Source organism: Coregonus lavaretus (assembly GCF_964263955.1).
Source record: "Coregonus lavaretus genome assembly, chromosome: 10".
Classification (NCBI taxonomy): Eukaryota; Metazoa; Chordata; class Actinopteri; order Salmoniformes; family Salmonidae; genus Coregonus; species Coregonus lavaretus.
Genome location: NC_139997.1, coordinates 4773371 through 4787526, shown reverse-complemented (window position 1 = coordinate 4787526; position 14156 = coordinate 4773371). Strand labels below are relative to the sequence as shown.

The 14156-nt window shown below is 41.7% G+C and overlaps 1 protein-coding gene across 1 annotated transcript in view; it reads left to right on the top strand.

The window, feature by feature from the left end:
* Window positions 1-13179, top strand: part of LOC311136091 (phospholipid-transporting ATPase IC-like) — a 57607-nt gene extending 44428 nt beyond the window's left edge. The window contains exons 24-28 of the mRNA XM_084170174.1: window positions 1274-1357; window positions 2146-2391; window positions 2576-2714; window positions 11031-11161; window positions 11460-13179. Of these exons, the coding sequence (XP_084026300.1) occupies window positions 1274-1357; window positions 2146-2391; window positions 2576-2714; window positions 11031-11161; window positions 11460-11681 (822 nt within the window). The 3' untranslated portion in view covers window positions 11682-13179. The remainder of the gene's footprint in view (window positions 1-1273; window positions 1358-2145; window positions 2392-2575; window positions 2715-11030; window positions 11162-11459) is intronic.
* The last annotated feature ends 977 nt before the right edge of the window (window positions 13180-14156 follow it).

Below are 14156 nucleotides of genomic sequence, written 5' to 3'. Positions count from 1 at the left end.
TCAAAAGTAGTGCACTAAAGGGGGAACGGAGTGCACTAAAGGGGGAACGGAGTGCACTAAAGGGGGAACGGAGTGCACTAAAGGGGGAACGGAGTGCACTAAAGGGGGAACGGAGTGCACTAAAGGGGGAACGGAGTGCACTAAAGGGGGAACGGAGTGCACTAAAGGGGGAACGGAGTGCACTAAAGGGGGAACGGAGTGCACTAAAGGGGGAACGGAGTGCACTAAAGGGGGAACGGAGTGCACTAAAGGGGGAACGGAGTGCACTAGGATAAAATAACATGTTATTTATCGCTTTGTAGACAACCGGTGTGGACTAGCAGTGACATGCTTACTTACGGGTCCTTTTCTAACAATACGGAGTTAAAGATGAGAAGATATATATATATATATATATACAGTGAATAACAATAACGAGTAAAAACAACATGGCTATATATAGGGAGTAGAAAGTAACATGGCTATAAACAGGAAGTAGAAAGTAACGTGGCTATATACAGGAAGTAGAAAGTAACGTGGCTATATACAGGAAGTAGAAAGTAACGTAGCTATATACAGGAAGTAGAAAGTAACGTAGCTATATACAGGAAGTAGAAAGTAACGTAGCTATATACAGGAAGTAGAAAGTAACGTGGCTATATACAGGGAATAGAAAGTAACGTGGCTATATACAGGAAGTAGAAAGTAACGTGGCTATAAACAGGAAGTAGAAAGTAACGTGGCTATAAACAGGAAGTAGAAAGTAACATGGCTATAAACAGGGAGTAGAAAGTAACGTGGCTATAAACAGGAAGTAGAAAGTAACGTGGCTATATACAGGGAGTAGAAAGTAACGTGGCTATATACAGGAAGTAGAAAGTAACGTGGCTATATACAGGAAGTAGAAAGTAACGTGGCTATATACAGGGAGTAGAAAGTAACGTGGCTATATACAGGGAGTAGAAAGTAACGTGGCTATATACGGAGTACCAGTACCGAGTCGATGTGCAGGGGTACATGGTATTTGAGGTAGCCATGTACATATAGGTAGAGGTAAAGTGACTAGGCAGCAGGATGGATAACAGACAGTAGCAGTCTCGCTGCCTGTCTAAACTGCATTTTCACATATTCATTGACCACTTATCTAGACTGACTTCAAAAACCCCCAATTACTTCTGTACCTTTCCGTAACATCTACTATGGTAAAGATCATTTATCCTAAATGTGGACATGTATTTGATGACAGAAGAATGAATTATATTATTTTATTTATGAGTTTTTGTTAACTCTCCAGGTTGCCTATGAAGACTGGTTCATTACTTTGTACAACGTGATGTACAGCTCCCTTCCTGTCCTGTTGGTTGGCTTGTTGGATCAGGTAAGCTTTAATATTGACGCACTGGCGATGGTCTGACGTCCAAAACATTTGTCTTGGTCTTGGCCATATTAAAATGAATATATAGCATAAAATAACATAGTTACAATTTTGAATTTGTTCTCTACGTATTTTTAATGGTGAACATTGAATCAAAATCCTTTGTTGTTTCATCACTCAATGACTCATATGTGTCGTATGATCTGAAGGGGACAATGTTTAACTAATTCTGAGTTCAGGAGGCCGTTGCGCTAAAGCAAACAAAGGAAAGGAGGGTTGCTCAACAACAATGACAAAAAGCATGAGGCTTACCAAGAAAAACTTCCAGAAAGTACTAATTAATTTGAGGTAAAAAGGAGTTGGAGCATAAATACAGATTTATTTATTTTAGGTCACTTTAATACAAGGTCACTTTAATACATTGTTCTTCAAGATTAGTACAGGTGACTGATGTTTCGACGTCAAGCTGACGTCTTCCTCAGCCCTGTGTGGGATCTCCTGAAATGTAAATTGGGAGCCCTGAGAAAATATTTAATCTTCTTATCAAACAAATACTTGTGTCTTCAAATGGTTATAGAACACAACCTCTTAGTGTCAACTAAGGACGTTTTACACTATTAAAATGCGTGAACTAAAATTGAGGTAATATGAACACACAGCGTTAACTAGGGAATATCATTTTTCCAAGTGGGGTCCCCTGCATTTTCAAGTGTCAATTTGGGGTTGAGTGCAGTAAAAGTTTGAGAACCCCTGAGCTAATATGTCATTTCTATTTCCTGTTTCCTTTGAAGGACGTGAACGACAAACTGAGTAGAAAGTTCCCCAAGTTATACCTCCCTGGTCAGCAGGGGGCGCTGTTCAACTACAAGAATTTCTTCATCAGTCTGTTCCACGGCATCTTCACCTCTCTGGTGATATTCTTCATCCCGTACGGAGCGTTCCTCCAGACCATGGGGCAGGACGGAGAGGCACCCTCCGACTACCAGTCCCTCGCTGTGGTCATGGCCTCGTCTCTCATCTTCACCGTCAACCTGCAGGTAGCTGGAGAATGATTGGTTGATTTGATTAGTTGGTTGGATTGGTTAGTTGATTGATTCCCAGCTGTTCTTTTTATAAAACTGTTCAGCTCAAATGCAAGACTGATAAGAGACCGATTTTATAGCTGTTAGCAAGTGATGTAGAGTTGTTTTTATTTTCCTGTGTCTCTTCTGTTCTCTCCAGATATCTCTGGAGACGTCCTACTGGACCTTTGTGAACTGCTTCGCTGTCCTCTGCAGTATAGCTATATACTTCGGGATCATGTTCGATATCCACAGTGCAGGAATCCACGTCATCTTCCCATCAACCTTCACCTTCACCGGTGAGTTCTGCTTAATATCTGTGGTGTATTCATCAGTGTACACCGTAGCGAAATGTTTTGCAACTAAAAAAAAAGTTTTACAACAAAAATGGGCGTTTCTTATTGAAAAGTTCAGGTTAGTGCCGCCCCCGTTTAAGCTGTTGGTTTCCGTTTGGCTCCTACAAACGGACTGAAACAGGGAGAGTCTATCTGTACCTGTCCAATAAGAGACGCTAATGTTTTGTTTTTCGTTGCAAAACGTTTTAAAATGTTGTGCTCTAATGAACATGACCCAGGCCATACGTCTCTTGTCACTGATGGTGGTGATGACGATCAGGGCACAGCATTTAAAAAATAATTCATTGGTAGCACTGGTGCTGCCAATTTTAAAGTTAGGAGCACAACATTAAATATAGGAGCACCAGATATACAGTGAGGGGAAAAAAGTATTTGATATCAAATCAAATTTTATTGGTCACGTGCGCCGAATACAACAGGTGCAGACATTACAGTGAAATGCTTACTTACAGCCCTTAACCAACAGTGCATTTATTTTTAACAAAAAAAGTAAAAATAAAGCAACAACAAAAAAAGTGTTGAGAAAAAAAGAGCAGAAGTAAAATAAAATAACAGTAGGGAGGCTATATATACAGGGGGGTACCGGTGCAGATTCAATGTGCGGGGGCACCGGCTAGTTGAGATAGTTTAAGTAATATGTACATGTGGGTAGAGTTAAAGTGACTATGCATAAATAATTAACAGAGTAGCAGCAGCGTAAAAAGGATGGGGTGTGGGGGCAGTGCAAATAGTCCGGGTAGCCATGATTAGCTGTTCAGGAGTCTTATGGCTTGGGGGTAGAAGCTGTTGAGAAGTCTTTTGGACCTAGACTTGGCACTCCGGTACCGCTTGCCGTGCGGTAGCAGGGAGAACAGTCTATGACTAGGGTGGCTGGAGTCTTTGACAATTTTGAGGGCCTTCCTCTGACACCGCCTGGTATAGAGGTCCTGGATGGTAGGAAGCTTGGCCCCAGTGATGTACTGGGCCGTACGCACTACCCTCTATAGTGCCTTGCGGTCGGAGGCCAAGCAGTTGCCATACCAGGCGGTGATGCAACCAGTCAGGATGCTCTCGATGGTGCAGCTGTATAATTTTTTGAGGATCTGAGGACCCATGCCAAATCTTTTCAGTCTCCTGAGGGGGAATAGGCTTTGTCGTGCCCTCTTCACGACTGTCTTGGTGTGTTTGGACCATGATAGTTCGTTGGTGATGTGGACACCAAGGAACTTGAAGCTCTCAACCTGTTCCACTACAGCCCTGTCGATGAGAATGGGGGCGTGCTCAGTCCTCTTTTTTTTCCTGTAGTCCACAATCATCTCCTTTGTCTTGGTCACGTTGAGGGAGAGGTTGTTGTCCTGGCACCACATGGCCAGGTCTCTGACCTCCTCCCTATAGGCTGTCTTGTCGGTGATCAGGCCTACCACTGTTGTGTCGTCGGCAAACTTAACTGCTGATTTTGAACGTTTGCCCACTGACAAAGACATGATCAGTCTATAAGTTTAATGGTAGGTTTATTTGAACAGTGAGAGACAGAATAACAACAAAAAAATCCAGAAAAACGCATGTCAAAAAATGTTATGAATTGATTTGCATTTTAATGAGGGAAATAAGTATTTGACCCCTCTGCAAAACATGACTTAGTACTTGGTGGCAAAGCCATTGTTGGCAAAACCCTTGTTGGCAATCACAGAGGTCAGACGTTTCTTGTAGTTGGCCACCAAGTTTGCACACATCTCAGGAGGGATCTTGCAGATCTTCTCCAAGTCATTAAGGTTTCAAGGCTGACGTTTGGCAACTCGAACCTTCAGCTCCCTCCATAGATTTTCTATGGGATTAAGGTCTGGAGACTGGCTAGGCCACTCCAGGACCTTAATGGGCTTCTTCTTGAGCCACTCCTTTGTTGCCTTGGCCTGTGTGTTTTGGGTCATTGTCATGCTGGAATACCCATCCACAACCTATTTTCAATGCCCTGGCTGAGGGAAGGAGGTTCTCACCCAATATTTGACGGTACATGGCCACGTCCATCGTCCCTTTGATGTGGTGAAGTTGTCCTGTCCCCTTAGCAGAAAAACACCCCCAAAGCATAATGTTTCCACCTCCATGTTTGACGGTGGGGATGGTGTTCTTGGGGTCATAGGCAGCATTCCTCCTCCTCCAAACACGGCGAGTTGAGTTGATGCCAAAGAGCTCGATTTTGGTCTCATCTGACCACAACACTTTCACCCAGTTCTCCTCTGAATCATTCAGATGTTCATTGGCAAACTTCAGACGGGGCTGTATATGTGCTTTCTTGAGCAGGGGGACCTTGCGGGCGCTGCAGGATTTCAGTCCTTCATGGCGTAGTGTGTTAACAATTGTTTTCTTGGTTACTATGGTCCCAGCTGCCTTGAGATCATTGACAAGATCCTCCCGTGTAGTTCTGGGCTGATTCCTCACCGTTCTCATGATCATTGCAACTCCACGAAGTGAGATCTTGCATGGAGCCCCATGCCGAGAGGGATTGACAGGTCATTTGTGTTTCTTCCATTTGCGAATAATCGCACCAATTGTTGTCACCTTCTCACCAAGCTGCTTGGCGATGGTCTTGTAGCCCATTCCAGCCTTGTGTAGGTCTACAATCTTGTCCCTGGCATCCTTGGAGAGCTCTTTGGTCTTGGCCATGGTGGAGAGTTTGGAATCTAATTGATTGACTGCTTCTGTGGACAGGTGTCTTTTATACAGGTAACAAGGTGAGATTAGGAGCACTCCTAAAAGAGTGTGCTCCTAATCTCAGCTCGTTACCTGTATAAAAGACACCTGGGAGCCAGAAATCTGTATTTGACCCACTCTCCCACTCTCTGATTGAGAGTGGGTCAAATACTTATTTCCCTCATTTAAAATGCAAATCAATTTATAACATTTTTGACATGCATTTTTCTGGATTTTTTTGTTGTTATTCTGTCTCTCACTGTTCAAATAAACCTACCATTAAAATTATAGACTGATCATTTCTTTGTCAGTGGGCAAACGTACAAAATCAGCAGGGGATCAAATACTTTTTTCCCTCACTGTATATATTTTTTTATTGATTGAGATATTATTAAATACATATTGGGCCCATATGGATTCTAGCTGCTTTTGAAGCACATGTTGTGTTCTAGAAACTAATATTTAACCCTGTAAAGACATTCGTTTTATTATAAAAACCTAAAATGTTGATAGAAAAACTTGAAATGACCAAGTAATTTGTGGAATATTAGGTTTCTTTGAGAGCGTCAAGTTTGTGAGCGACGACATGCAAGAGATCAGTCATTCATTCATTGCTATGATCATTGATCTTCTAAAGCAGGGGATCCCCAACGTTTTCACTCAGACCCCCCTTCCAGCATTGGGGAACTCCCTGCTCCCCCCTGTGTACGTGCCCCATGTCTATTTCTAAGGGCACAAGCATGACACAAACTCATGTTGGCAGAGGGAATATTTTGCAGGTTTAAAGCAAATCCATTTGGCCATGGGATGGATACTTTTTTTGTTGTTGTTGCCATTTTAAAGGTCATTTCCTGCAATTCCACACATTTTGTCATGAGGTACAGATAATTTTTCAGTTTTTAAGCGAAGTTCCTACAATTCTACACATTTTGCCATTTCTTATGCGTGTTCATGTGATATCTGAGTGACTCAAACATTACAACAAAGTCAATGGGCTAAAAAACGTTAGCTGACATGGGCTAGTTGATCTGGACATTTCCAACACGTTATAAATGGCTCTCTAAGGTATGCAGTGACTGACATGACAAGAGGAAAACTGCTGATGCACTACCCAATTTTGAAATTGTACCTTGTGTATTCTACTATTACAACTTTCAGGAGTAAGTTGAAAGCTGGACTGAGTTCCTTAATAAAAAAAATAAAAGGGAAAGCTTCTTTAGAAAAATGGTTCCCGAACTGTGGGGCCCCCCTGCCGACTGGCATGCCCCACAGTTTGGGAATCACTGTTCTAAAGAAGCAATCCCTTTTGCTTTCTTTCTGTGCCCCCAAATGTTTAGATGTACTGGTAAAGTTTAATTTGGATTCCGCAACGCGGTTAGCCTCAGTTGCTGGGACCGCTACTATCTGTCCAGGGATGCTGCCAAACCCTGGTCTGACGAGCTGCTGCTTGGCGAAGCAGCTAGCCTAGCTGCTAGCTAGCGATCAAGCTAGCCAGGTTTCCTTGACAGTTTGAACACAAGCCGCGACGCGGGTAGCCCTTGTGGCTGGGACCGCGGATAGTCCCGGGCTTGTGGCTGTTTAAATCCCTGCTGTTTGTGGCTGTTTCCATCAGCCCTGCGAGCTGTGCTGGTGTTAGGAGAGGACAGTGTTTCGCTATTACAGACCACTGGGAAATCAGACTATCTAGCGGGACAATCCGTGAGGAATAACATTGTTGTGGATGGCATACCAGAGTCTACACATGAGACCTGGACGGAGTCTGAGGAGAAAGTGAGAAAAATTATCACAGAAAATCTGCAAGACTGATCATAGGAAGATTGAGGTGGAGCGCGCCCACAGGTCTGGGGAAAACCTGTTATGAGCCCAGATAACAGACCCAGGCCGATTTTAGTGGTCAAGTTCCATAGGTTCAAGGACAAGATGACTGTTCTGGAGAGAGAGCCAAGAACTTAACAGGAACCAACATCTTCTCTGAAGCTGAAGCCCCAGAGCCGTAAAGAACGTAATTCCATCTATGAAAGCTGCTAGAGAACGTGGGGACGTTGCTTACATCCCCTACGACAAGCTCATTGGCCACCCTCCCTCCCAAAAGCCTGGCAGGAGACCGAGCCTAGCTTCCGTGTCAGTAGCTTCAGCCCCACGTCACATTGACACATACACCAACTGACACTCACAAGCACCTGAACATAACATTGTGGCAATAACAAGGACAGCCAAAGTGCCAAAGGTTGGGCCTAAAGTAATTAATAAGAGATCATGCAAGAAATGTTCTCTTGACTCTTTTGTTGAAGATGTAAAACAATTATTTTTTTGGTCTGATGTGTATGAGGAAGTGAATCCAGATGCAGCATTTTGTAAAATTTGTAAAATTATTCTTGCCAATTGTTGACCAGCATGCACCTGTTAAGAAATTAAGTGTGAGAGCTGTTAGAGCCCACTGAATTGATGATGAATTGAACAATTGTATGGTTCAAAGAAATGATGCAAAAGAGGTGTCAAACAAGTCAGGCTGCCCAGCTGATTGGTTGACATACTGTCAATTGAGAAATGTGGTGACTAATTACTAAATTATATTACCAAACCAAGATAAATGACATAAAACACAATCGAAAAAGACTTTGGAATACCTTAAATGAAATCATGGGCAGAAAACCCTATTCATCTCCATTGTTCATTGAAGTTGATTGATAATTTATAACAAAACCTTTCGATTTTTGCCAATCATTTCAATGACTATTTCACGAGTAAGTAGAAGAACTCAGAAGTGAAGTGACAACATTGAACAGTGAACCATCCTGTTTTTGTTCAAAGGTGTAGTAATGGAAGAGACAGATTGCTATTTTGAATTTGGTCAAGTAAGTGTGGGAGGGGTGAAACAACTGTTATCCATCAATAATTATAAGCCACCAGGTATAGACAACCTTGATGGGAAACTATTGAGAATGGTAGCAGACTGTATTGCCACCTAAGTAATTCCACTGCCTAAAAATAGTAAAGCACCCTTTGATGGCTCTAACAGCCGCCCAATAAGTTTGCTGCCTGCTCTTAGTAAATGGATGGAGAGAATTCTTTGACCAAATACAATGCTATTTTTCAGAGAACAAGTTAACTACTGACTTTCAGCATGCATATAGAGAAGGGCACTCAACTTGTACTGCCCCAAATAATTGTTTAAAAGAGATGGATAATAAGATGATAGTCCGAGCTGTATTGTTCAATTTCAGTGCAGCCTTTGATGTTATTGATCATAAATTGTTATTGAAGAAACTCACTCGCTATGGTTTTACATCACCTGCCATCACATGGTTGGAGAGTTATTTATCCAATAGAACCCAGAGTGTTCTTTTAATGGAAGCTTCTCTAACATCTGATATGTACAGTGTGGTGTCCCTCAGGGCAGTTGCCTTGGGCCATTACTCTTCTCAATTTTTTTTACAAATGATCTGCCACTGGTCTTACACAAAGCTAGAATGACTACGTAAGCGGATGATTCCACACTCTACATGTCAGAACACAAAGCCAGTGAACTCACTTAAATTCTAAAAAAGGAGTTAGTCAGTATCATCTAAAACTAAAAGCATTGTATTTTGTTAAAAATAAACATTGAATACCTAAACCTCAACTGGAGTTGTTGTATAAAGTGTGTGACCATTGAGCAAGTTGAGGAAGCTAAACTCCTAGGTATAACATTGGATGGTCAATTATCATGGTCAAGTCATATTGACAAAGTTGTAGTGAAGATGGGGAGGGGTATGTCTGTTTATAAAAAGATGGTCTGTGTTTTTGACACATCAACTGTACTAGTTGTTCAGGCTCTGGTCTTGTCCCATCTTGATTACTGTCCGGTAATATGGTCAAGTGCAGCAAAGAAAGACATAGCAAAGCTGCAGCTGGCTCAAATGCCTTGCCCTTAACTGCACATACAGAACTAACATCAACAACATGCCTGCCAGTCTTTCCTGGTTGAGGATTGACGAGAGATTAATTTATTCTCTTCTAGTTTTTGAGAAGTATTACTGTAATGAAGATTTCAGATCGTCTGCATATTGAAATAACATTCCACTCAGACACCCATACATACCCAACAAGACATGCCACCAGGGGTCTCTTCACAGTCCCCAAGTCCAAAATGAATTCACGGCAATGCACAAGATTATACAGAGCCATGAGGGCGGCAGGTAGCTTAGTGGTTAAGAGCGTTGTGCCAGTAACCGAAAGGTCGCTGGTTCTAATCCCCGACTAGGTGGAAAATCTGTCGATGTGCCCTTGAGCAAGGCACTTAACCCTAATTGTTCCTGTAAGTCGCTCTGGATAAGAGCGTCTGCTAAATGACTAATTATTATGATCACATGGAACTCCAATTACTCAAGCAAACAGCAAAATTACCTCATGGACTGTGAGGTGACACACACAAACACACATTCTGTTTTTAGTTGTATTGTTTTTAAATGGTTTTTGTATTGTTTGTATATCATTAAATGTGTGACTGTCCTTGTCCATCAGTGTACCAGTGTTTTTGTAACCTGTCATGTTTTTTCTGGACCCCAGGAAGAATAGCTGCTGCCACTGCAAAAGCTAATGGGGATCCAAATAAACAAATAAAAGCTACCAGGTTGTTAGCTAGCTAACTAATGAGGTAACATGACTGAACAAGGTGTAAACAAATGCCCGTGAGTGGTTTAGGAATGACCCGCGACATCATTTATGAACATTTCCTAAAAACTAACTTCATGGTCCACCAGGTAGATGAAAAAAACAACAGAATTCTTACCAGCTAATACATTTATTTGCCATAATAACACCAAAAAACACAATAATACGTTTTTCTTGTTTTAGTTTTTCCAGTTTTTGGAGTTCCCACAGTTTTTTTTCAGGTGTTCACTCTCAAAATGACACTTTAAAAAATTTTTTGAACATCCAATTGTCCACAACAATGCTTAAACCACATCAGGAGACCACTTTTGAGGTCTGGGGAAAAAATTTAAATAAATATTTTGGAGGGTACAGTTGCCCTTTTTAATGTAAATTGCGCCTGCATGCGCATTGGCAGAGTTTGCAAAACGAAAGACCACTTGATACAAATCATCATGATATCATATTCTGCCAGGTAAGCCTACTTTGCAGTTTAACATTTTAATTTGGAACGTTTTATGGGAAAGCCTTTAGAAATGACTGTATCGGCTTTGCTAACTGGCTACAATGATTGGTAGACACAGGCATTCCCATGTCGTTACGTCTTCAGAAAGTTGCAAGAAATACAAAATCACTGATGCATTCTTTAAATTCTTTAATACTCTTTTAATATTCTTTACATATAGGCTTTGGATTGAACGAATCTGAGCATGCTTTTTTTTCTCTAGGGCACTTGGAAACAACTGCACAGTGAAGCGTCTCATTACACCAATTATTATCTGGGTGATTGTTCTCCTGGTTGCACTGGTGCTCTCAAAATAAAAATGTTAGTTCTGCACTGCGAAATATCTATAAGCATATGCGACCCAAAATGATCGCTATTTAGAGCCCTGACTGATAATGTTTAATTGTTGAGCTTTTATAAACCAGCATATGTTTTGTTTTTCCCATGTGTGTTAGGAGTGGCTTCTAACGCGCTCAGACAGCCTTATCTGTGGCTGACCATCATCTTGACTGTGGGGATCAGCCTGCTACCTGTCATCTGTATTCAGTTCCTCTACAAAACCATATGGCCATCCGTTGGAGATGACGTAAGGCCTAGCTACTACTAACCAAAGAGGACTTTACTCATAATGCGTTGATATCGGCAACATTTTGGCATGACATGTCATTGATATGTCCATGGTACACATGATGGGCTCATTGCCACTGCAATATTGTTAGAGATTTTTTTAGCAGAGATCAGTGTATAAAATGGAGCACAAAATCTGGCAAACTACATCCCAAGTTTGAAGTGCTCTTGAATGAAACCCACCACACATCCATATTTAAAAAATGTTTATAAATGATGTATGAATGTTTATGAATGATTTTTGTTTTTTTCCGCAGGTCCAGAGGAACAGGAAGAAGTATGAGATGGAGGAAGAGGAGAAGAAGAAGCCTCCCTTCCAGCGCGGAAGACAGTCCCGCCGCTCAGCCTACGCCTTCTCTCACTCCAGAGGCTACGCCGACCTCATCGCGTCCGGCCGCAGCATCAGAAGACGGCCTGCCTCAGCCCGCCCCAACCCCAGGGACAGCATCCGAGAGATCCCCCAGGCCGAGAACATATGAGAGGGGGGGGGGCTCACCGGCAGGGCCTGGTCCCAGATCTGTTTGTGCTGTCTTGCCAACTCCTATGGTCCTACAACTCCTGTGGTAAATGTCAGTTTTGACCATAGGAGTTGTCAAGATGGCACAAACAGATCTGGGACCAGGCTAACCTGTCATTCCTATACTTTTTGAGCTGAGAACATATTTGAGGCCTCCCCGGCATGATCTTACTACGGGAAGATGCTTCCATCCAAAAGCTTACCGGAGCCCTATTGCATTGGGGATTTAATGTTTAGGGTTTTGTGTAACAGACAATGTTGTTTATCTCTGGATTTTTAAAGCCTTATTTTAGTTTCCCTCTCCTGGATGGTTGCAGCATTACTCGTCATTACTGGGCACTCCTGACATACCTTGGCCTGTATTCATGAAGCCTCAGTTGGAGTGCTGATCTAGGATCGGGGCCCAGAGTTATTGGTTTGACTGGAGTTGGCCTTGTTTAAACTGACAAAATGTAATATATTGTGAATATTATTGATGGTTTGTATTGCAATGGATCAGTTCTCAAATGTATACTTGCAGTCAGAAGTGTGTCATAATCATGATTTTTTTCAAATGTACAAGAATTTCAGCTTTATTTTCTGTTCATAATGCTGGATCCTAGAAGTAAATTATTTCCCACCGTTTGTATTTTATTTTATGGTGTCCTTCCTTACTGCTGTAAGTCATTTAACACACTTTATATGGACATGGATTCATTGTATACATGCTTTTTAAAGCTGAACCAGTTGTTTACATTGATCCCATAGGACCCTGCTGCACCTATGGATTGCTTGCTGTAGTTTCACGTTTTAGCGGAGCCAACCCCCCCCCCCCCCCCCCCCCCGATCATAAACGGATGCAAATAGCTTCTTGCGTTCTTCAATGAATTGAGCTAGTAGTCAGCCATAACGCTTATTCTAATATCAACACTATCCATCCACTCTTTTGGTTATTATTGTGTTTTTGTAACAGGATCGTTATTATTCTGGCTTTGGTGTGAGTGGTAATGTTCTGAAATGTGCTCAATATTGACCGTGCCCCAAATGACATTTGACTCCCTATTTAGTGCACTACTTTTGACCAGGGCCTGTAGGGTTCCGGTCAAAAGTAGTGCACTAGGGAATAGGGTGCAATTTTGGTATGCAACCCATTGAAATGAATGAATGAAATTGGCAATTTGCAATATTTGCTATGAATAACTTCCTGCACAGACATTACAATTAGTTTCATATTTCGACATGGGCTGTGACTCAATCCACAGGATGCAGGCTTTGGATTGAGACTCAGCCATGGCTATTTTATTGGCCTAATGCATTGTCAGCCTTCTATCAATATGACCCCTATCAAACAATACTCTGTTTAATGTTTATAAAATACTTTGTTATTTTACTTACTTCATCATGCTGTATAACAAATGGACTTTGTAACTATATTTTAAAGGTTTGTGTACACATTTGCTACTAAAGAAAACTGAGTGGTCAACTGGGCAACTATTATGACTACCTTTTTTAATACTTGTTTTTAATATATTAATGATATAAAATACTTTGTAAAATGACTTTGAATAAAGACTAACTATACAGAGAAGCAGCATCTGAGGTGACTTATAACACAAATTGTAGAGAAAAGGTAAAGGTTTATTTATAATCTTTGAGTTGTTTTGATGTGTTTTCCCACTTTTTTTCCCCTCAGTGGCGTATCCACTAGCAACCAAATATAATGAAATGGGGGACAGGCGGCACGGTCCTACGCGAATTTGTCCGATAGAAACTGTCGTTTTCGGTACAAAAAGTTCTCCGTTTTAAGAACTATTTCCGTTGCAAAACGTTTTGCAACTGTTTGCTATGGTCTTTGTCTTGTCGGATTCCATTGCAAAAGTTTTTGCAATGGAATCCATTTACTCCAAAAATAAAACGTTATACAATGAAAACTAGAGTTTCTATTGGACCAATTCAGGTAGGTCCCTCCCCGTTTCATTTGCTCCCGTTTAGTTCCTTTTCTTAAATGGAAGCAAATGAAACAAGGGTCCTAACTGAATTTGTCCAATAGGAACTCTTGTTTTGCTCTGTTTGTTTCCATTTGGTTCTTAAACGGTTTCCGTAATGAATACGCCCCAGTTCTCCATGTCTGTAAGACAACAGTTTCATATTTTATAAGACAATGACATTATTGTTCAGTGTTAAGCTGTGTATGTAGGCTACTCCACCCATGCGCATACATTTTTCCCGTTTGTATATGTCACCAACTCCACCTGTGGGACATGTACTCCACCTGCAGGCCCATTGTGCAGGCCTCACCTGAGTACATCCACTTGCCTCAACCAAGATGGCTGCCAGCAGTGTTTACTGCAGTAATATCCACTGACGGCAGCGCCGTAAACTGTTGTGGAATCAGCTGACCACCATAGAGCCTCTGCACAGGGTAATAAACAAGACCAATTAAAAATACTGGTGACCT